The 23,763-nt window shown below is 39.4% G+C and overlaps 3 protein-coding genes across 4 annotated transcripts; 1 reads left to right on the top strand and 2 right to left on the bottom strand.

Annotated features, from left to right (window-relative positions):
* Positions 1 to 5,144: 5,144 nt before the first annotated feature.
* On the bottom strand, positions 5,145 to 6,331 carry LOC116262878 (leucoanthocyanidin reductase-like; the record flags this gene model as incomplete). Its single annotated transcript, XM_031642408.2, has 3 exons — positions 5,145 to 5,430; positions 5,691 to 5,894; positions 5,977 to 6,331. Coding segments are annotated over 3 exons (756 nt in total), but the record flags the coding sequence as incomplete, so codon positions are not given.
* A 5,286-nt stretch (positions 6,332 to 11,617) lies between these two features.
* Positions 11,618 to 14,396, top strand: LOC116262876 (leucoanthocyanidin reductase-like). Its single transcript, XM_031642405.1, has 5 exons — positions 11,618 to 11,927; positions 12,030 to 12,170; positions 13,182 to 13,419; positions 13,502 to 13,705; positions 14,012 to 14,396. Exons 1-5 carry the CDS (start codon positions 11,658 to 11,660, stop codon positions 14,245 to 14,247), a joined length of 1,089 nt encoding a protein of 362 aa, XP_031498265.1. The 5' UTR covers positions 11,618 to 11,657; the 3' UTR covers positions 14,248 to 14,396.
* A 729-nt stretch (positions 14,397 to 15,125) lies between these two features.
* Positions 15,126 to 18,140, bottom strand: LOC116262877 (leucoanthocyanidin reductase-like). Of its 2 annotated transcripts, XM_031642406.2 has the most exons (7): positions 17,992 to 18,140; positions 17,733 to 17,884; positions 17,104 to 17,589; positions 16,859 to 16,999; positions 16,122 to 16,359; positions 15,836 to 16,039; positions 15,126 to 15,508 (listed from the first exon to the last, which is right to left on the bottom strand). In XM_031642406.2, exons 3-7 carry the CDS (start codon positions 17,365 to 17,367, stop codon positions 15,312 to 15,314), a joined length of 1,044 nt encoding a protein of 347 aa, XP_031498266.1. In that variant the 5' UTR covers positions 17,368 to 17,589; positions 17,733 to 17,884; positions 17,992 to 18,140; the 3' UTR covers positions 15,126 to 15,311. The 2 variants fall into 2 exon arrangements, with proteins under 2 accessions (XP_031498266.1, XP_049936238.1); XM_050080281.1 differs by having other exon boundaries at positions 17,104 to 17,884.
* Between the last annotated feature and the right edge of the window lie 5,623 nt (positions 18,141 to 23,763).

Genomic DNA, 23,763 nt, shown 5'->3' with positions numbered 1-23,763 from the left:
CTTGGTGTTGGCACCACATGTGACTGAAGCATGTTCGGTTCAATCACAATAAAAAAAATTCAAGGGTTGGTGTGAACACCACTTGTGGCCAAACCCACTAAGATTTCAAGGGTTAGTAAGGACAATGACCCACACCAATCACATTGTAGCTTCACTACTGGGGCCGACCATGGTTCAGCCAGTAGCTAGAAATGGCCCAAAGCACTCTTCCAGGAACTAGTAGCGGAGCTACTTGTTCATTGGGGTGGGCCACTACCCACGCCATTCTATCAAAAAATTCATTATATTGTGTTAACTTCACATTGTTACGAGTTATGACTCTTAAAATTTTATGCAATGCCCACACCAAAATTGTGTCATCAATGCAAGTACTTCACGAATGAAAAGTCTTGGCTCCGCCACTGCCACGAACAGGTTATATACCATGGTTCTTCACAAGGCAACATGTGTTACAGGTTGAAAATGACTAGAATGCCTTTACTGGTTAAATGGGAAGCACTCTCCTCATAAGGGCAAAAATGGAATACAAAATTTTCCATAAAATTATAAGATGCCTGTCTAATCAAACTTAGAAATATGTCTTCCCATGTTAGTGACATAATATGAAACACAGCCTACCAGCTATTAAGGGAGGAGGGTTGGTAAATAACGAGGTGAAGGGAAGGAAAGGGAAAAGGCCGGTAAGTGACATTTTCCTATGAAAAGTCACTGTTACTTTGATGTCTTTCTTAATCTACCTTTTCACAAAAGATCTATCATTGCTCCTTCTACTCTCTTATTCTATCCAAAAGAGGTCATATATATGTTAAAGCTGTGCAGAAGAGGGCATAAAAGCCACATGGACCCATTGTGAGGACCCGCCCTATTGGGCATTAAAGAGGGCGATGAGTTTCATGCAAGGGGTGTCCGCACAGCAAATATACATTCAATATACAAAAGAAAGAAGTTGGTATTTTAGAAATTTTTTTTATGAAGATGTGTACATTTAAACTGTTAATATTTTTATCATACTCCTTTGGTCCTTCTAAAGACCTTTCCTTTTTACTCTATCAAAATCAAAAGTATTTTGGTCATTACACACCCCTGTACATGTAACCTGTTTCGAGAGTCTATTATGACTGCAACATTCAAAGCCTTCTCTCCAATATTCAAATCTTTGCGCTTTCTCCCTTTCTTGCTTTTGTTTTTTTTCAATTTTCTTTTTAGAATTAAAGTAGTTCTCCTCTTTGCTATTTTTCTAAATGATTTCCTCAAAAGTCACTTAACTTTTAACAGGACGACAAAAAGCAAGGTGATCTCACTGCCTGCCACTGGCGCAGCTTTACACCTTGGGTGGGATCCTTTGCCTCTCTTTTGGCCAGTGGGATTTATCTACAAGTTTTCAATAATTAAAAACTGATTGATCTAGACAGCCTACTTCGGCAAGCTCCACTAGAAGCTACATGGTTGTTCAATTGCGATTTGGGTAATAAAGTTTCAGCTATAAAGTAATGCATGTTGAGCTCGTTATAAGATTTTAAAGAGATTGTTTGTTGTTTAATGACATCTACAATTCAGGAGGCATTGTATCTTACTTCCCACTGTTGTGGTTGGCCAACAATGTATTGATCCCGTTGAATGAAGGCCATAAAGGGTATAGCATAGCCGGTCTAAAGCCACCAGGTCATCAGTTCGATTCCCAAAGTATCGTGCTCTTGGCTATATGGGCATCTTTGAGAGATACTTGTGTCAAGGAAAGAAAATGATTTAAAACATATTTTTGTCTATTATTTTGGAGAGTGCATAGTCATTCTTCTTTAACAACTCTTTGTTACAGCTCTCTCTCTCTCTCTCTAAATTCTATAACCAAATTCACCCCTCTTTGGCACATGGTCTTCTATTTAGGTCCTGACCATCAACTTTTTACCTCTCGGCTATTCGGTTTTGATGCTCACTTATAATTGAAACCTATAATATTCATATTTTCACATCTCAAAACCCTTAACGATGTGCCAAGAGTTTTTATCCTCGGTTATACATGAAAAGTTTATAAGAGTACCATCAATGACACATAAAGAGTTTTTAAAGGAGTCTTCTACAATGCACCAAAAGTTTTTAAGTGAGCCGACTGCAAGTGTCATGTATCCTGTATATCTATACAAATATAATAAAAAGAGAGAGAAAACAAAGTACAAAATGTGGAAAGATGAGTATATATATATATATCGAATCAGGCCCCCAATACCCAACTTGGCTAGCACGTCAGAATTTTTTAATCGAACAAATTCACGTGTCAAATAACCAGCTCAAACCTGACCTACCATGACATGAGTACTCAACTACCCATCGGGTCCGGCTCATTGCCTAGTACCATAGTCGGTAGCTGCTTTGTTTCTGAACACACCTGGCTACCAACAGAGCTTCATGGATGTGCCTAGACTGCACATGGATGGCGAGGTAGTGGAAGATCATTGAGCTAAATAGAGAAGAAAAATAACTTTCACGAGTCATCTTTAAGGGATAGTCTGGGGAAAAGATGAATTATTTTAGAATAATAATGTGGGGAGGTTTGCAGTGACTGAAAAACAGAAGATCGAGAGGACCCTCGTTGACAATGTGAGATTGGATTCAGATGACCTTATTATTGAGCCATGGCCTGCTCATGCTGTTGACGTTGCTTCCTCCAGAGGGATATACAGCGGAGCTGGCTATCTGAATAACTCTGTGCATAAGAAAGTTTTGTACATTGGTGTATAATGATTAAATGCCCCCAACTAAACAAAAAAGGGGCCTTTGTAGAAGGTAGAAAGAGTTATGAAAAAGTTGAAAAGTTTACAATGCAGATTTGTTTTTAAAAATTTTTCTAAAATACTCCAACCCCCTCTTCTTTTTCCTTAAGTGTGTATTTATTGCATGCACACCCCCTCGATCTACACATGTTCAGTATTAACTATTGGTGCAACTTTTCTTGGAGCAATTTGGCTGGATATGCGATCTGAATCCAAGACATTGACTTTCTGACTTTAACTAAAAATAAAAACTTCTGTAAATATCCAAAAATAATTGAAAAGCAAAACATGTGGCACTTTTCGAATAATCGAGTCAGTTTGGCATGATTTTGATTTCGTCCAATTCAAGCTGAATATGAAAATATTGCTGTCCTTTTAAAACATTGGTGTTTGGATATCATCTCTTGAATTTCTTATCTGAAAAACTTCCTTCTCACTGAGTCTGATGTATTGCCAGCCAGAGTGAAAGTGAAAGGGTGGAAAAAACTTTTAAGATAAGAACAAGAGTGATGTATTGCCTACCCCTCTATTTTCATGCACATTGGCACTGTACTATGTATAATTTCGCATTTGTCTTTCTAGTTTATGGCTTTCTCTTGGGCCTTTAATTTTTCTTTTGGTTTGCTAAAGTTGACTCGTAGATCGGTCTGATGAAAATGAAATAGTGATCAATCAGCTAAATCGAATTAGAATCATAATTTCTGATCAATGGAATTATTAGAAAATTTTAAGATTTTTTAAATGCAAGATCAAAGAAAACGCCGAAAACAGAAATTTAATGTAAAGTGTGGAAAATCAATAAAAAAAAATCAACAAATCATGCTATATATCCGCATTAAATTGAGTTTTGCATGAAAGCAAACATTGGCTACTTGGTCTGGCTCGCCTAGCTCCAGCCGATTCAAACTGAATTCGACCAGCTAGGCTCATTCGTAAGGCATTTCGGTATATGTGAACATGTAACCACCAAACCCTGAAGTGATTGTGTTTTACATTTTTATTTTCGTCCTCTGTTCTCTTCTTTTTTAGTACTTGCTTTTATAACAATTTGACTCAGTCTCTAACGTATTTTGATCTTCCGATCAACATTATTTTGTTGTCCAATCTTCTATCATCATGCTTCAAAACTTGATCTTTAATTTCAGGGTATCCTTCAGACATGCACCAGAAGAATTTCAGATCCCTTAGACCTCATGAGTTCATGAACTAAGTCTCTCGCTCACGGGGGCGGAGTCAGAATTTTTTTTCCATGAGAATATAAAGTCAACAAAATTTTCAATTGGCGTTGGAGCAGTGACCCGGGTGTCGTGTGGCTGCCTCATGTAGTTCATCAGTTCATGAACTAAGTCTATCGCTCAAATGTCTAACATGCAAACACAATCTTGCATACAAAGATCTTTGGCGATGGCAAATTAAAGCGGCTGCTGCAATCGAGAAATATTTACCCCTAAACTAATTTTTTGCTCAAATGCTTGCTTAGCATTGAAGGGTCTTTTGTCATGCAAGAAAAGTTTTCTAAGCACGAAGCATATTTGTTCTATCATGTAGAACATTCACCAGATATATATATATATATATATATATATATATAGAGAGAGAGAGAGAGAGAGAGAGAGAGAGACTCTATTGTGTTTGACTGTTTCTCATTTTAAAGTAAGAAGACAACAATAACTAGGTATAGCATCCCCATCACTCAGTATGATATGGCCTCCCCATCCCCCAAAAGAAGAAAAGAAAATTGATATAAGATAATAACTATATGAATATATAACTTTCAGACGCCAAAAGTTGGAGGCATGGCTCTTGTGGGTCTAGTCTTGAACAATAATTACTCTCCTGTAATTTGACTAACTCTTAGACGTTTAATACTTTAATTTTTTCTAAGAAAGTAGTACGGCCTCCGCGAACTTCAGCTATATAACAAAATATTAACCTTTACCTTCCCTTGTTGTAGATAGGTCGTCATGTCAACTATACTTTCTTGAGCTTTGCTCATCTAAACTTTCCGTAAGCTTTTGAATGCATTTATTGTTATTGAAAGAAATAGTTCAGCTGGACGCCACGGAATGACCTTTTAAGTTGTTTGATTACCTGAAAGTTTAGATCCACCAATATGATTGGAGATGCTTTTACTGATGAAGACAAAAGCCCAGAATAAAAAAAGAAGAAGAAAAAACTATAGTTGATCATACTTAGGATCTTAACTCATACCTAAGATCGAAACTTGAGATCCTTATATCATATTTACTGGCAACAGATCTAATATAAAATCACCGGGAAAAGACAGACATCTCATATAACTTTATCAACAACAGAAGGCCTTTACACCTTACAGGTGATGTTGACATAAAAGGAAACAAACCATAAATATAATAATAAGGTAGCAACATTTAAAGGAGAAATATAAAGAAAGGAGCAGTATTTATCAACGCAAATAATTGCATATTTGCATATTCCAGGGAGACTCAAACTCTTGCTGCTGGCTCCACTCCGTTGCTAAGATAAGCATCCAGGCAGTGGCTGAGAAGGACGAGAGGTGAGTCAGGGTAGAGGCGGCCAACCTCTGTATCTTGGGGTCCTTCGATCTCAAAGCCAAACTGACAGCCGTTGATAAAGATGTCATGCGTCAGGGCAGCCACGATGCTGCTTGGAATTCGGTTCTCTGTTGTCGCAGAACACAGTTGATTGATTGATTAGTGACCAGGAAAGCTACAGCACAGAGGCTAGCAGTTGAAATTAAAGAACCACCAATAGGAAATACCAACTTGAATCTCAATTGCTGTTGTCGACATAGGTATGGCAGCAATCTAAGAGCTGGCTAGGTCTCATTTTGTCAAGGAAATACATAGTATATTAGCGCAGATCACTGTCGAAGTATAATTGCTTGACTTCAGGTTTGAGATTCAAGAGAGATAGATATACCTTTGGCCAGGCGGAGGAGGCAATCTTCAGAGATAAACTTCCTGGGCACCTCCTTCCCGATCTTCTTCTCCCACATAGACGCAAACTCATTCAGTGTCACAAAGTTGCTTTGTGGCCGGAAGTGTAGCACTTTGTTCAGAGTGCGCACATCGTCTGCAGCTTTAATTGTGAATTTTCCGATGTCTTCTCCGGCTACGAAATAAGCTGATTGTAGCAACCGGTTCAGCAACAATTAGCAGAAACTAACATATGGGTTCCACATGATTGGTCAAATAATGTCACGCACCTTTCACGTTACCATCGCCATAAATCTCAAAGCAGTCAGTGGGGGGTGGGATCTCAGAAGGATGGATTTGATCGAAGTATGGCCATCCAGCAATGGAGTTGCAGCATACGTAAGTATAAGGAATGCCGGCGGCTTCAATCGCTCTTCGGATTTTTCTCTTCTGATTGTACAATGTCAGTGCTGGTTCAATTGGGTTCGCTTTGTCAATCTCGTGCCCAAATTCGGAAGGCAAGAATCTCTGCAGATAATTGGCAAAGATAATCACTTCGTTGTCGACTTTGGACAACGCACCAGACCAGCTTACAAGCGAAAAAATCGATGCAGCTGGAAGTATCAAGGTAAGATAATTTTGAGTTTTTTTTCATGTATAAGTACCTCTTAACATTTGACATTTAAGCTTAGAGTCCCAATAGCCAAAAGACTCTAATAGCCAAAAACTTTTGGCTCCACCACCGGGTTTAGTGTTCCTTAATGTGTATTGAGTTGTAAAGAGGCAAAGGAAAGGTTGATAGGACGAGGTCCCACTCTAGAAAAAAGAATTACATTTAAAAAGTTGAAAATTTTTAGTTGCGTAAAATATTTTTTTTATTTAGATTTAGTTTGATCCTATTCGAATAAGTTCATTGAACCGTTTGACTGGTTTACGAAAAAAAATCCTCTTTCACCCTTTGTATGAATTCTTTTTATCAATAAACTCTTGTTCTTCTTCAGCCTTGATTTTCTCAATCATCTTCATTCTCTTCTTCTTCCTCCCCTTTCTCAACACAAAGATATTTTAATCCATGTTTGATCTCTATTCCAAACAAAGTAAAGGGAACCTATGGTTCCAATAAACAGGAAACTTGTACCGCTGGTACTTGAAACCCCTGCGTCGTATTAATGGTAATATCGGCCTACTGTGGATTTTGGGACGCCGACCGTTCATTTTCTAGGCCTGAAGGTAGAAGAAAATGGACTTGACTGAGTTTTAATGGAACTGTTTTTTTTTTTTAAAGATTACAAGGGACTACAAGGAAAGTAGTATAGCTGATGAATTAGGAAAGCACGTTCTTAGAATGTTTATCGCTTGTTTTGTAGATGTTATTCTTTTGAATTGAACTCTAAACATTAGAATCGTAATACCTTAGTTGACATTGAAAGCACGATGAGGAGACCTGCGGGTCTCATGGGCAGAAGAGAAAAGAGTTTGAGCAGGAAGTCTACATGAATTTTGTTTTTTAGTCTGCCAAATTGCTGCTCTTGTTCCAGAATGGGCTGCTGGTTGAATTCAACCACACACAATGATGAAAGTACAGGTTATATGGATCCTTCCATTTTTGTGGGGAGGAATATGAGTGAATCCAAACATCCAGAAATAAGCAACGGTACAACAACCCTGTTGCTGACTGTGGGTAGCCTGTTGGAATTACCCACGGAGGCGTCGTTGTCGGAAAAAGCTACAGATATCTCAGTTGCCACAGAAATCTCATTGGAGGAAAAAGTGGTTGCCGTCGACGGTGACGGCGGTTGGCAAAGGTCATTCTTGTGGACGGCGGCGACTTTTCCGATTATTCACAAAAAATATCTTGTGGATGGACACGAGAAGTCGGCCCTCTTAGGTCACGGCCCTCCTAGATATTGAAAAAAAAAAAACAGAATACCTGTTATAATTTTTAACATTTGTAATTTGAGCTTAGAAAAATATTATTGGACTCTTGTAAAGATTTTGAAAAATATAGTTATGATCTCTTGAAGAAGTTTTTTTTTATCATTCTTTCTGGTAGTTGGTGGTTAAAGTTCAGTCCTCCTGGCTCCTCCAGGACGTTATCCTAGGCCCGATTTGATGTCACTTTTTTAAGGTGATCCGCTTGCTTTGGTGTATTACAATTCCGTGGACAATGTGGTGTGCTTGTATTTTTCCTTGGTCTTGCATTTAACCCCTTGTGACTCACATACACATATCATCCATAAGTGCACTGGCGGAGTCAGGACAGTCCAACCTCTGGATCTGAGTAGGGCTAAACTAAATTTAAATCTAAAAAATACATAGAGTGATTAAAAAATAATTTTTTTTCAATGTAAAAGTCTTTTTTTTTCATTTTGCCAGGGTGGGGCCATGGCCTAAGCGGGCCCCTCCTTCCCTCCGCCCCTACATAAGTGTATGTGCATGACACCTATTCTTAAAAGTGGGTTAAGAGTACACAAGTTATGTACACGGTGCACCCTAGTACACATGACCACCTTTCACATGTGTTTGCAAAAACTTACTCGAGTTAGTTCATTCATCATTAAAGGCCTCCATCAGAACACAATCAAACGATAAGTAGCAGGAAAATGGCACCACGAAAAATGAGGGAAAAAATTATTCAATTTTCTTCAGTAATTTTTAATCCAGGGCTAATTGAGGGGCCCAACAATGGCGGAGCCAAAATTTTGATTGAGAGACAGTAACTAGTCTCTGGCTTAATAGAATAAGTGCTTGCAGGATGCATACCTAACCCTAATGTGGACACCACATGTGGCTAAACCCACTTCCAGCTCAGTCACAATAAAAAATTTCAAGGGTTGGCATGGACAGTGGCCCACACTAGTCACGCTGTAGCTCCACCACTGAGGCCCAACCATGGTTTATGAACCAGCCAGTATCCAAAAATGGCTGAAAGCACTCCCTCTCGGGCAGGTTGTATGTCATTGCTCTTAACAATGAACCATGTGTTGCAGGTTGAAAATGATTCCATTGCTTCTACTTGTTAAATGGAAAACCCTCTTCTTACGAGGGCAGAAGTCAAAATCCTGTTATGTTGATGTTTTTCTTAATCCACCTTTTCGCAAAAAGATCTATCATTGCCCCTTTTACTTTATGCTACTATTCAAAACATGTTTTATATAAGTGAAGCTGCGTAGAAGAGGGCATAAAAGCGCTCCCCCGGCGTTTATTGACAAGCAACACCGAAATTGTTAGGGGACGGATTGGGATCCACCGAACCAGGGGCCCAAGCTCAATAGTGAGTCAAGTTGTTACATAATTGATTTTGGAAATATTGATCTCCTTTTATAATTCTTGCGGAAAGAAAAAGGGTAAACTATGAACCGTGCTTACAAGCTCACTTGATGCGAATAAACTTGTAGGCCTTTTCTTACTTGTTCTGAGGAATTGTTAAATACAGAACAATTAGGCATATTCTTTTATTAAAAACTTTAGGCGTGCACTTGAAAATAATTAAGTAAAGAGCGTTTACAATGTGCCATCTGATTTACTTGTAAAAATTAAACTTCCACTGATCAATTTAGTACGTTCGGAGCATCTGTACTAATGAACTAGGTTCAATGGTGTGGACCAATAATGCGAACAGAAGTGGGTAAAAATGGATTATATATTGATTACATGCGACAATAGCATGTGGACTTTTGCTTTATGTGGATCCTAGGTTCTTTATATTTTCCTTGGTAAGAGATGATGCGTATCAAAAAGTTTTATTAAGCCAACATGCATGTGACATATAGTACGAAACAACTATTAGTTCTTTTTTATTAATTATCCAATGAATTAAGGTGGGAGTTGTTTTTTAGTGCTTCTATAATCTCATTTCAATAATCTCCCGACAGAAATGATGTTGCTTTGCTCATTTTCCTTTTGCAAGTAGCTGGTAAAGAAAAAGAAAATTAAAAATGCTGGATTGGAAATGTTAGGCAAAAGATCTATCTGTAAGTCAGCCATGACATCAGCAGATACATAATCCCTCATCATGCTAGGGGATGAGGAAGCGAGGTAGAAGATCATGGGCCGAAGAACTTGTAACTATGCACTCTCATATATATATATATATATATGAGAATGCATAGTTATTCTTTAATAGAGAGAGAGAGAGAGAGAGAGAGACTGTAACAAAGAGTTACTAAAGAAGATTAACTATGCACTCTCATAAATAGTAGACTAAAACATGCCTTAATCTCTCTCTAAACGATACCTATGGTAACACTGTTGCTAAGCTGCCATTGGAAGAAAAACTCAATGAAGAGAAAAGAAAACTCTCATTCACTATATCAATCAACCAAGCAGCTGGTTAATCCCTAAATTATAAGAAACTTTATTCCCGCAAATGGCAACTAAAGAACCATGTAACTTGCGGTGGAGGTCACTGGCATAGGTGTCTAGATCAATCAGATTTCAATTATTGAAAACTCCTAATGAGGAGGGTTATCCCACTGGCTAAACAAAGGCCCAAGGCCCCCACCAACCCCTACTTGCCCCTTCCTTGAGATCTCCATGTGCTTCAACTTGCACCAAGATAAATTGAAAACTTGTGGAGCCTTGATTCAATCATTAGTGTGCTTGTTGCTGTCTCATCAAAAGGTAAAGCGATTTTTTTGGGGAATCAAGATTTTTCATCAATGGGGGCACCTGTGTAGGTGACAACTTTGGCATATAAATTTGAAATCATAGCAACGTAAGGTTAACACATTATAATGAAATTTTTGAGGGGCTGGTGTGGGCAATGGCTCACCCAAGCCATACTGGTAACGAAGGGGAAATTGTTTTAGTTCAACTTTATTACCGATCTAATGATAACAGGATTTTCACTTCTGCCCTCGTAAGGAGAGGGTTTTCCATTTAACAAGTAGAAGTATTGGAGTCATTTTCAACTTGTAAAACATGGTTCCTTGTTAAGAGCAATGGCATATAAGCTGCTCCAGAAGGAGTGCTTTCAGCCATTTCTAGGTTCATGAACCATGGTTAGACTTTAGTAGCGGAGCTACAATGTGACTAGTGTGGCCCACTGTCCATGCCAACCCTTAAAATCTTTTAAGGCGACTGGTCGGTTTAGCCACGTGTGTTGTCCACACTAGGGTTTGGTATGCGTCTTGCAAACACTCATTCTACTAAGCGAGAGTCTAGTTATTGCCCCTCAATCAAAATTTTTGTTATGGCACTGTTGGGCCCCTCAATTAGCCATGGATTAAAAATTACTAAAGAAAATTGTATAATTTTTTTCCCCTCATTTTTCGTGGTGTCATTTTCCTTGCTGAATGAGCTCGATGGATAGTTAATTCCATTGATCTCCTTCTCTCTCTCATGGCGCCACTCACTCAGATGCATTTTAAACAAATCATGGTCATCAAATGCACTTTATAGTTTATTGAGAAATATATGAGAAATATCTATCCAGTTGCGTGGCCAAGGACTCTCGTTTACATAGTGTTTTTTTAAGTTGGAGCGGAGTCCACACATGAAAGTAGTTGTATCTTTCTTTTTGTTTTTAATGATAACTTCAACTAATTAGACATGAAAGTAGTTGTATGTGTAAATAATGTGAATTTACTGAGCTAGTGTGGGCAATTGCCCACCCCAGCTACAACGTGGCTCTGCCACTGACTAAAAATTTAATTATGAACATTGTGGAATGTCGGCGGAAAAAGACAGTTCAAAACAAAAAAAAAAAGTTGTATTGAAGACCAAAAAAGGTGTTTTGAGGGTCCAATCAACTAGACAGTTCTACACTTTGTCAGAAAAAAAAAAGGTGTTTCGACGACCCAAAAAAAAAGTTATGAAATAATTAAAAGTTTAAACATATGTTTTATAAAAACAATTTGGAAATAACCCAACCCTGTTCTATATATTTGTGTGGTGGCATATGAGTGCACGCAACTCGATTCCTCTAGTTGTTCAGATCCCTTACGGACGCTAAGAATCATAATCCGACATGGCGGACGTGGTGGCCAAGCCTCCAGGCCGACTCATCACTGCCGCCGACGCCACCACCACTACTGCCCTCGCCAATGGCGTTCCGTCGAACCCCATCGCCGGTAACATTCTCATCATTGGTGCTACCGGCTACATCGGCAAGTTTGTGGCAGAGGCCAGCCTCGCGGCCGGTCGCACCACGTACATACTTTGCCGAAACGGTTCGACGAGCCCGTCCAAGGCTGCGGCGATCCAACGACTGCAAGAGTCAGGCGCCATCGTCCTTCATGTAAGCCAAACAAATTTAGTATCGAGGTCATGTCTTATAAGATCTTGCCATGTACAGGAAATTAACGAGGTGATCATGGTCTTCTTAATTTGCGCCTTCCAGGGCTCACAGGATGATGTCCAGTTGATGACCAACCTTCTGAAGCAATATAAAATCGAGATTGTGATCTCCGCAGTTGGTGGCGAGGCCATTTTAGATCAGTTACCTTTGATTGATGCCATCAAGGCAGCTGGAAGTATCAAGGTAAGATAAACTCTCACAGTTCCACATTTAACGCAGAAACCCCTGCGGCCCCGCGCAGAACAGATGCTCCACAATAATACTGAGCATGGAGCATCCATTCCACAGCGTCTTGAGCATAACTTCAGCTGGTCTAGTAAATTACAAGCTCCCAACCTCAATCAATCAATATGTGTGGATGTAAAAAACAAAAAAAAAAAAAACATCTTTTTCAAAAAGTCATGAAGACCCCATGTGCAGATCAGATTTTATATTATAAATTTCCATTGCCATCTCAGATTTTGGATTTTCTTTCTTTTCTTTTTGAATTTTGTGTGTTTTGCTTCAAAGAGCCAAATTCCGAACAAGGGTCCGACAGGCCAACAAATTAAGGTTCAAATTATTGGCCGACGGCCAAATGGGTAGCAAGCACACGTATCATATATGTATGTTTTATTTATCTTTGTCCCGTGAATTGTCGAGCAGATTGGCCTTTTGTTCGTCTCCGCTACATTATGCAGTTTTGTATACATTACTTGATGAATAGATGAAAGTTAGATACTCGAAAGTATCTAATTCATAAGAGAGAGCGTGAAATAATCTGATGCGCAGATTAGAGTTTATATATAAGGGCTTTTTTAGATTTAAAGTCCCAATTTATTAATTCGCATGAATCTAATATAGAATAAAAAATCAGAATTCTTTTTTGTTCACGATTTAATCTGCATTCATTTATGTAGTAAAATTGTTGAAAAACTACTTAAAACTGCTGAACGACTCAGATGGTGGACTTGGTATGATTCCCAAGTTTTGCATGCACAAGCTCATGGTTTTGTCATGGAGTTTCCGTCTATTACAAATTTGAAGAAAGAAACGCCTTATAAGACGCAAGCGTACCTTTAACTAGTTACTGTGCTCCATATATGCATCGACGGCATTGCTGCAGATTTTTGCGCCATTAATCTACTAGTAAGCAGATCTGGTGCGCATTGTATAGTTGACAACGAAGTGATTATCTTTGCCAAGTGTCTGCAGAGATTCTTGCCTTCCGAATTTGGGCACGACATTGACAAAGCGAACCCAATTGAACCAGCACTGACATTGTACAATCAGAAGAGAAAAATCCGGCAAGCGATCGAAGCTGCCGGAATTCCTTATACTTACATATGTTGCAACTCCATTGCTGGATGGCCATACTTCGATCAAATCCATCCTTCTGAGATCGCACCCCCAACTGACTGCTTTGAGATTTATGGCGATGGTAATGTGAAAGGTGCGTGACATTATTTGACCAATAATGTGAAACCCAGATGTTAGTTTCTCCTAATTGTTGCTGAACTGGTTACTATAATCAGCTTATTTCGTAGCCGGAGAAGACATCGGAAAATTCACAATTAAAGCTGCGGACGATGTGCGCACTCTGAACAAGGTGCTACACTTCCGGCCACAATGCAACTTTGTGACACTGAATGAGTTTGCATCCATGTGGGAGAAGAAGATCGGGAAGGAGGTGCCAAGGAAGTTCATCTCTGAAGATTGCCTCCTCCGCCTGGCTAAAGGTATATCTCTCCCTTTTGAATCTCAAACCTGAAGTCAAGCAATTGTACTTCGACAGTGACCTGCGCCAATATACTACGTATTTCCTTAACAAAATGAGACTTAGCCACCTCTTAGATTGCAGCCATACCTATATCGACCACAGCACGAGCTTGTGAACGGCAACCAAATTTCTTGTTCCCTTTTTGTTGGTAATTGAGATTCAAGTTGGTATTTTCCTATTGGTGGTTCTTTAATTTCAACTGCAAGCTTCTGTACTGTAGTTTTCATGGTCGCTAATCAATCAATTCTGTGTTCTTGGACAACAGAGAACCGAATTCCGAGCAGCAACGTGGCTGCTCTGACGCATGACATCTTTATCAACGGCTGTCAGTTTGGCTTTGAGATCGAAGGACCCCAAGACACAGAGGTTGGCCCCCTCTACCCTGACTCACCTCTCATCCCCCTCAGCCATTGCTTGGATGCTTATCTTTGCAACGGAGTGGAGAGAGCAGCCAACGTTCGAGTCCCCTGTAATCAGCAAATTTACAATTATTTGGCTTGATATATGTTGCTCTTTTCCTTGTATTCCTACGTCAAATGTTGCTACCTTATTATATATTTCATATATTTATGGTTTGTTTCCTTTTATGTCAACGTCACCTGTAAGCGTAATGGCCATCTGTTGTTAATAAAGTTATATGAGATGTCTGTCTTTCCCCAGTGATTTTATATTATATCCGTTGCCAGTAAATATGATATAAGGATCTCAAGTTTCGATCTTAGGTGACTTGAGATCCTTAGTTTGATCAACTATAGTTTTTTTTTTTTTTTTTTTTTTTTAATTCTGGGCTTTTGTCTTCATCAGTAAAAGCATCTCCAATCATATTGGTGGATCTAAACTTTCAGGTAATCAAACAACTTTCAAGGTCATTACTTTTTACAATATATTCTTAATTATTACACCTAGAAATTAAAAGGAGAAAGACACCACAACTTCCGTGGCGCCCAGCTGAACTATTTCTCTCAATAACAATAAATGCTTTCAAAAGCTTATGAAAAGTTTAGATGAGCAAAGCTCAAGAAAAATATAGCTGACATGACGACCTATCTACAACAAGGGAAGGTAAAGGCAAATATTTTGTTATATAGCTGAAGTTCGCAGACGCCGTACTATTTTCTTAGTGAAAATTAAATGTCCAATAGTTAGTCAAATTACAGTTGAGTAACTATTGTTCAAACTTCGAAGGGAATGAAAGTTGTACACGCTTAGAGAACCGAGAATTTACACATCTTGGAACACGGTTAGGAGAAGCTGGTTTTTATGAGCCATATTTTGATGGCAAAATTCAACACCTACGTCTTGTTCATTCCAAAACAAAAAATGAATACTCGACCGTGGAACTTACACAGTCAGATATATTTGGAACAAAGAACCGAAAAGGACAGGCATCTCGTATAACCTTATTAACAAAAGAAGCCTTTGTCTTAGAGGTTCTGTTGACACGCAAGAGAACAACCCATAAATCTGAAATATATAAAAAAAGGGCAACATTTGAAGGAGAAATATGAGGAGATGAGCAACATTTATCAAGGGAAATAGTTATATATCTGCAGATTCCAGGGAACTCAAATGCTTGCTGCTCTCCCCACTCCGTTGCTAAGATAAGCATCCAAGCAGTGGCTGAGAGGGATGAGAGGTGAGTCCGGGTAGAGGCGGCCAACCTCTGTGTCTTGGGGTCCATCGATCTCAAAGGCAAACTGACACCCGTTGATAAAGATGTCATGCGTCAGGGCAGCCACGATGCTGCTCGGAATTCGGTTCTCTGTTGTCAAAGAACACAGTTGATTGATTGATTAGTTACCATGAAGGCTACAGCACAGAAGCTATAAGTTGAAATTATAAAGCCACAGCAAGTCGAAATTATAAAGCCACAGCAAGAAACACCAACTTGAATCTCAATTACCGACAAAAAGAGAACTAGAAATTTGGTTTCCGTTCACAAGATCGGTGCTGTTATCGAAATAGGCATCGCAGCAAACTAAGAGGTGGCTAAGGCTCAGTTTTGTAAGGAATTATGAACTATATTGACGCAGATCACTGTCGAAGTACAATTGCTTGACTTCATGGTTGAGATTCAAAAACGATATACCTTTGGCCAGGCGGACGAGGCAATCTTCAGAGATGAACTTCCTGGGCACCACCTTCCCGATCTTCTTCTCCCACATGCATGCGAACTCATTCAGTGTCACAAAGTTGTTTTGTGGCCGGAAGTGTAGCACCTTATTCAGAGTGCGCACATCGTCTGCAGCTTTAATTGTGAATTTTCCGATGTCTTCTCCGGCTACGAAATAAGCTGAATACAGCAACCAGTTCAGCAACAGTTAGGAGAAACTAACATCTGGGATTCACATGATTGGTTAAATCATGTTACGCACCTTTCACGTTACCATCGCCATAAATCTCAAAGCAGTCAGTCGGGGGTGGGATCTCAGAAGGATGGATTTGATCGAAGTATGGCCATCCAGCAATGGAGTTGCAGCATATGTAAGTATAAGGAATGCCGGCGGCTTCAATCGCTCGCCGGATTTTTCTCTTCTGATTGTACAATGTCAGTGCTGGTTCAATTGGGTTCGCTTTGTCAATGTCGTGCCCAAATTCGGAAGGCAAGAACCTCTGCAGATAGTTGGCAAAGTTAATCACTTCGTTGTCAACTATACAAAGTGCACTATTTCAGCTTACAAGTAGATTAATGGAGCAAAAAATCTGCAACGATGCCATTCATGCATATAAGAAGCACAGTATGTTAAAGGTAGGCTTGGCCTGATAAGGGCCTTTCCTTCTTTTAAATTTATAATAGATGGAGATTTCACGCCAGAATCGTATCACCATGTGCATGGAAAACTTGGGAATAATTTTTAAGTCCACCATCCGTGTCGTTCAGCAGTTTTAAGTAGTTTTCCAAAAAAAATTGCTACAAAAATGAATGCAGATTAATATCGAGAACGATAAAGTTAAAAAATGTTGATTTTTTTTTATTCTATGTTAGATTCATGTGAATAGAAAAGTTGGGACTTTTCATTCAAAAAGCCCTTATAAACTCTGTGCTTGATTCTTAGGGCTGCAGGGGCCTCTGTGTTAAATATCGAACCATACGACTAAGAGTTTATCTTACCTTGATACTTCCAGCTGCATTGATAGCATCAATCAACGGTAACTGATCTAGAATGGCGTCGCCACCAACTGCGGAGATCACAATTTCGATTCTGTATTGCTTCAGAAGGTTGATAATCAACTCGACATGATCTAGTGAACCCTGCAATCCGCAAATTAATCAGACCATGATCTCCTCGTTAATTTCCTGTGCATGACATGATCTTTTAGAAGGCATGATCTCGATGCTTAAACTGTTTGGCTTACATGGAGGACGATGGCGCCTGACTCTTGCAGTCGCTGGACGGCCGCAGCCTTGGACGGGCTGCTCGAACCGGTGCGGCAAAGTTTGTACGTGGTGCGACCGGCGGCGAGGCTGGCCTCCGCCACAAATTTGCCGATGTAGCCGGCAGCACCAATGATGAGAATGTTACCGGAGATGGGGTTCGACGGAACGCCATTGTCGGGGGCACTGGCGGTCGGGGCGGCAGAGATGGGTTGGCTTGGAGGCTTCGGTACCATGTCCGCCATGTCGGATGATGATTCTTAGCTCCCCTAAGCGATCCGAACACCTAGTGCTTCAGTTTGATCTTAATTCCAAACAGAGAGAAGGGAACATCTGGTCCCAATAAAAAAGAGACTTGTACCGCTGGTGCTTGGCACCCTTGCTTCCTATTATAAGATTCTGGCCCATCGTATCTAAATTATCGGCCTTCTGTGGATTTTGGGACACCAACCGTTCATTCTTTGGGCCTGAAGTTAGAAGGAAAAGTGGACTTTACTGAGTTTTATTTTTCTTTGGACACTACGAGACAAGATTGAATTGAGAGGAGGCAAATTTGAGAGAGAGAGAGAGAGAAACGAAAAAAAGTTTGAGCAGTAGAATGCTAGCTCACGTGAAATCTGTTTTCTAGTCTGCCAAATTGTTCAGAACTCAGTACATTTGTTTCTGATCTCATGTTGTTTTCTGATCTCATGTTGTTCCTTGAAGTAGCCACAACCCACTTCAACTTCTTCCGTGAAGTAGTCATTCCGTTCCTCGATAACACTGCACCAAAAAAAGGAAGAGGACAACCATAAAAGATGGGTATGTACAGACAAAAACGAAGGAGAATTACTCTAGCTTACGGAAGAGCATTTTAATTTACAACGGACCCTGGTAGGCACGGCTTCAACAATGATGCAACTACATACACGGCGGGCCAAGCACCAGTAAGAGAGATATGCTTTCTGCAATATAAATTGGTCGTAGCAGTGCTACGGGTACGAGCATCAGAGGGATGAAACAAAGCTCGCTTGACTCGATCTCGCCACCTCCGCAGGCTGATAGAAAGGCGAACACTATCTTGCATGTGGAGCTATGCTGTAGCTGGTGTGAGCATTGAAATTGAAAGATGTTAGCATTGAGTACACGGCAGTAACGGAGGTGTTTTCTATTTGGCTTGAGAAATTGCCTACATCAGCCCACAAAATTTATTTTATTTATTTATATGTAGAAACTTCATTATTTTTCTTTTTTTTTTTTACTTGTGAGTGCCCTTAAAGTTTGAAATGTAAACTTCAAAGCTACTCATAGACAGACACCCAACTTTTTAAACACATTAAATATCACTGCTCAACTGTTCCACCCAACTCTCAAACTAGCTGCTTCTTAATGGAAAACATTACAATAGATGAATAAATGGCAAAGTTACACCTCTAAGTTGAAATTTCGATTTGGAAAAATAAATAAATGAATAAATTAAACTTCTTCCAATGCCAGACCCTAGTTGAACTTAAGAACCACGATGTACATACACGAGAGCCCTTGGTCCTGCGTCTAGATCGATGGCTCTCTATCAGAAATTTCTCAAGAAAATCTTAAGTGCATTTGATGACAGGGTATGACATGATTTTCCGCCAATCAGGTTTTGCTTTTACATCAAGTTTTTAGGAGAACTGAATATGCTAAAAGCTTGGTCCACTTGTCCGAACAACAGATAATATTTAAAAAAAAAAATTTTTTTTAGCTATTCATCAGCCAATAACTGTTGGAATTTTGAATAATTTAATATGACTGCACAAGATAACATTGAGAAGAAAAATAGATTAAAAAAAGACTTTCTGACTCTTGCACAAGTGCACTTAAGATCATTATTTTATTGTAAAAGCAATGCAGCTACAATTGTACATGGAAAAGAGGACTTTATATGGAGCCTAGGAAAGAAACCTTATATCCATCTATGGCTATAACAAAAGGTTGCACATTTTCAAATGAAGCATTGTACCCTTTGGTGAATTCCAAAGACATAAACAACGATGAATTTTCACCAAATAAAATGTCCCTTTGGATCACCTTTTCATTTACATATCCTTTCATTTTTGGTTCTGGATTTTAGATATCAAATTCAAAACCAATTACAATCGGGGTTATGTAAATGAAATGACCAAAATTGCTGATCATAGCCGTATTGCTTTTTGTTGGTTGATGCCGATCCAATCAGCCACGGATAAAAAATCGCTGAAAAAGAAAAATTTGTATAATTTTTTCAGCATGTCTTGATTCCACCTATTTATCATTTGATAGTGTGCTGATTATAGAGGTCTTTTAGGATGAACAACTCCAACCACCTCAATATCATCCAGAGCCAAAAAAAATTTTTATGAATGAAGCAAATTTTTTCATGAATGGGGCAAATTAAAGTTTTTGACAGACATCGAAATATCATTTTTCAAAATTTTTATATAAGATAAGCAAAAGTTCATTAAATTTACATGTAATTTTTTTTTTAAATTTTTAGGACCCCTGCGAGCCCCCCTTGTCTCTGCCCTTGCTCTGGTGGATGGTTGATTTCGTCTCTCTGTCTTTTCATCTTTTGAGCAATCAAGCCAGCTTCTGAACCGCTTGTTGGTCAGAAAATAGGCTGGAGAACTTTTTTCTGTTTCTTTTCTTTCATGTTCATGTGGCCGTCGGAGCATTATTAAAGTAGAATTCAAGCGGTTCTCCCATTTTTCTGAACAAATGTTTTCCAGAAAAGTTGGTTTAACTTTTGGCCTCACAAGTTTTCAACAAGAAGGCCGGGCGGGTCTACAGGTTTGTAGGTGCAAGTTGAAGCTCACAGGGATCTCGGTACCGATGCAACTCTTATGATAAGGGAAAGGGAAAGGGAAAGAGGCTTCGTCTCTAGTTCAGATGGTGGGACAACCCTCCCACTCATCCAAAGTTTTCAATAATTGAAAGCTGATTGACGTAGACTGCCTATGCCACCAACCTCCACAAAAAAGTTGCATGGTTGTTCAATTGCCATTTGCGGTGAAAAAGTTTCAGCTATAGATTTGGCCACTAGTGTGGTGATGCTGCAGCGCCAGCTACGAGCAGCAATCTTGTCTATGGATTCCCTCCAGACCGCAGAACGGCAACGACAACTTCATTATAGAGAACAGATTTAAACAATGGTACTGATTGCTAGTAAAAGCGGTTGCTGCAACAAACAATCAAGCTGCTGACAGACGATATACTTTAATACATGTTGAGCTCATTGTATGAGTTTAAAAAGACTGTTTGTTGTCTAAGCACATCTGCCATTAGGAGGCATTACATCTACCTATCAACTCTTGTCGTTTGCCGACTATGAATAAATGATCTGAAGCTAGCGGGCGTGAATGCCTCACATCATTATTTGATTTTCACGAGTGTCGTGCTCCATGGGATGAACGGAAGTACCAAGTTTGGCAGTTTACTGTCTCCACACTGGGCCACCATACAGTTCTAAACCTTAGAAGCAAAGGGAGAAAGGGAAAGCTTCGGCTTTCGTCTATGTGGCACTAGCTCACACGGAAATGATCTAAATTAGATTACTTAATTTCCAGATTTTTATATCGCTTTTTAGAAGTGTGGCCCTTGCTTATTCCTTATGTGGGTTAGTGGTTATATCTTCAGGCCCTACCTTTGAAGGTGAACAAAAGAAGACTTGTCTCCTTCAAGACCAAAATCCAAAAGAAAAAATTTCCTTTTGACAAAATATCTAAAACATGCACTTTTTTTTTTTTATTAAGATATCAGCACTGCATTCCCCCTTCAGGAGAAGAGAATAAGATTATAAGGGTTAACGTATTAGGCACCAAATACTGGCACCCGTGTTTTTTAGACTTCATTTTTTGGACTATTTGGACATCCTTCGTCAGTTTTGGGTTTCAGCATTTATTTATTTCTACTTTTGATCTCATGCTACCATCTACATCATTTTAAAGGGATCATTTTATAACTAGTTGGATTGGCGAGCCAGCTAAAATCTGATCATCAGTTTGATTATCGACCATATAAGAATTAGTCTCCCGGGGGTTTCGGCTCTTCATGGATAACCACCCGCTCCTTGACCATCCGCATCGCGTTGTGGCTTTTTTTTTTTTCCTATTTAGTTCTTGCTTAGGAATTAATTAACCACCATTTTGGTTGATTGACTTAGTGAAGGAGAGTTTTCTTTTTTCGATCGAGTTTTTCTTATAATGGTAGCTTAGTTACAGCAGTATCATAGTTATCTTTGAGAGTTGCGAGAGAGATTTGCGTCAGGGAAAGAAAATAATTTAAAGCATGTTTTAGTCTACTATTTGTGAGAGTGCATAGTCATTCTTCTTTAGTAACTCTTTGTTACAGCCTCTCTCTGTCTCTCTCTCTAAGTTCCATAACAAAATCACACCTCTTTGACCCATCATCTTCTACCTCGCTTCTTCATCCTCTACCTAACGAGGGATTGAATATCTCCTGTTTGCCCAACGATTTCTTTTGCCTCTTATTCATGGTTGACTGTGTCACCGCGGTGCGGTACGGATACGGGTGCTGGTACGGGTACTGAAGATCTATATGTAAGTCAGCCAAACATTTTTTTTTGCCTAACATTTCCAGTCCGGCTTCTTCAATTTCTTCCCCTTCAAAGTGGAGCTAGCCATGTAGCAATGGTTGCAGCTGTGAGAAAAGGAGAATGAGCAAGCAGCATCATCTCTGTTGGGAGATTAATGAAATCACATTATAGAAGCACTAAAAAACAATGTCTCCTGAATTTGTTGCATAATAAATAAATAATCATAATAGTTTACCAAATTAGTACTATGTCATGTGACAATAATAAAGCACTTTGATACGCATCCAGTACTTACCAAGGAAAATTTAAAGAACCTTGGATCCACATAAAGCATTGTGAGTACAAAATTCCACATGCTATTGTCGCATGTAATCAATAATCCATTTTACCCACTTCTGATCACTTTAGTTGGTCCAGAGCATGTAACCTAGTTCACCAGAAGAGATGCTTCGAACGAACTAAATTGATCAGTCGAAGTCGTTAGAAATAAATTAGCTGGCACATTATAAACGTTCTTTACTTAAATTTTCAAGAGCACATCTCATGTTTTAATCGGTGATTATAGAAGAACATTCCTAATTTTCCGTATTGCATGAATACATTGCCAGCAAGGAAAGAAACACCTATAAGTTTATTCGCATCAAATGAGTTTACCTTTTTCTTTCTCTCTGGAAGAATTAAAAAATGATCAATCTAATTTTTGAATCACTCTCAAAATTAATACACCCACTGTTTGAGGTTTTGATCGATTCTGTGCATTGATGATATATAAGGTTGGCATATATCATTCACAAAGATTCCTGCGCGTCATTCATTATCTAGAAATCAGGACATTAGTTTCTTCTCAATTAGCTCACTTTCGTTTAATCATAACCCCGATAACTGACAGATTTAAATGTGTCTTTCTATTGATTAGCATTGGTTGCATTTAAAGCACAAGTTTGCAAGTTCCCTTAGCAGCTTTAGCAGCCCTTCAAGGAGAGCAAGTGTTCAACATGGGGTTGCAGTTTTGCTGCTGCAGATATGGTTAAAGGTCGGAGCTTGGCCTAATTCACAAAGCCAAACATGTTCTAAGCTTCATCGAACATAGTTGGTGGCTGGTGGCTGTTCTGCATACCACATGTAACACCCCAGAAATTTAATCTTGTATTGAAGATTGCGAGGGATCTTCAATGGCTTATAAAAGGGGTTATTAATGAGATAATTGTCCTGGTTTCTAGTCTTTTTAAGGTTGTAACCAAAATTACTAGAGAGCAGGTTGGGATCCGCCAAACCAGGGGCTCGACCGCAGGAATGGGTTGGATTGTTACAGTGGTATCAGAGCAGTTTCAACACTCGGACATATGGTTCCACACGCATTGACACGTGTGTCTTAAGAGGGGTGGATTGTAACGCCTCAAATGTTTAGTCTCGTATTGAAGATTGTGAGGAATTTTCAATGGTTTATAAGAGGGGTCATTAATGAGATGATTGTCCTATTTCTTAGCCCTTTTGGGGTTAAAGCCAAAACTGCTTGGGGGCGGGTTGGAATCCACTGAACCAAGGGCCCAAACCCAGGAGTAGGTCGGGTTGTTATAATTGTATCAGAGCCGGTTCAACACTCGGACCAGTGGTCCCACACACATGGACGCATGTGTCTTAAGAGGAGTGGATTGTAACACCCCAGAAGTTTAGTCCTATATCGAAAATTGTGAGGGATCTTCAAAAGCTTATAAAGGGATGTCATTAATGAGATTATTGTCCTGGTTCCTAACCTTTTTAGGATTGAAGCCAAAACTGCTAGGAGGCGGATTGGTATCCGCCAAACCAGGGGCCCAAGCCCGAGAGTGGGTCGAGTTGTTATAATGGTATCAGAGTCGGTTCAACACTCGAACCTGTAGTCCCACACGCGCGGACACGTGTGCCTTAAGGGGGGTGGATTGTAACGCCCTAGAAATTTAGTCCTATATTGAAGATTGTGAGGGATCTTCAAGGGCTTATAAAGGGGGTCATTAATAAGATGATTGTCATGGTTCCTAGCCTTTTTTAGGTTAGAGCCGAAACTGCTAGGGGGCAGGTTGGGATCTGTCAAACCAAGGGTCCGAGCCCA

The sequence above is a fragment of the Nymphaea colorata genome, chromosome 10 (assembly GCF_008831285.2).
Source record: "Nymphaea colorata isolate Beijing-Zhang1983 chromosome 10, ASM883128v2, whole genome shotgun sequence".
Lineage (NCBI taxonomy): Eukaryota > Viridiplantae > Streptophyta > Magnoliopsida > Nymphaeales > Nymphaeaceae > Nymphaea > Nymphaea colorata.
The sequence above is the reverse complement of the archived record's forward strand: the minus strand, read 5'-3'. Positions and strand labels throughout refer to the sequence as shown.

Excerpts from the sequence above, each read along its gene's own strand:
- LOC116262877 (XM_050080281.1), bottom strand. The coding sequence starts at position 17,367 with ATGGCGGACATGGTACCGAAGCCTCCAAGCCAACCCATCTCTGCCGCC. Across the intron at positions 16,040-16,121 it reads TGGCGATGGTAACGTGAAAG|CTTATTTCGTAGCCGGAGAA; the intron begins GTGCGTAACATG and ends TGCTGTATTCAG. Across the intron at positions 15,509-15,835 it reads CCTCGTCCGCCTGGCCAAAG|AGAACCGAATTCCGAGCAGC; the intron begins GTATATCGTTTT and ends CTTTGACAACAG.
- LOC116262876 (XM_031642405.1), top strand. The coding sequence starts at position 11,658 with ATGGCGGACGTGGTGGCCAAGCCTCCAGGCCGACTCATCACTGCCGCC. Across the intron at positions 11,928-12,029 it reads CAGGCGCCATCGTCCTTCAT|GGCTCACAGGATGATGTCCA; the intron begins GTAAGCCAAACA and ends TGCGCCTTCCAG. Across the intron at positions 13,420-13,501 it reads TGGCGATGGTAATGTGAAAG|CTTATTTCGTAGCCGGAGAA; the intron begins GTGCGTGACATT and ends TACTATAATCAG.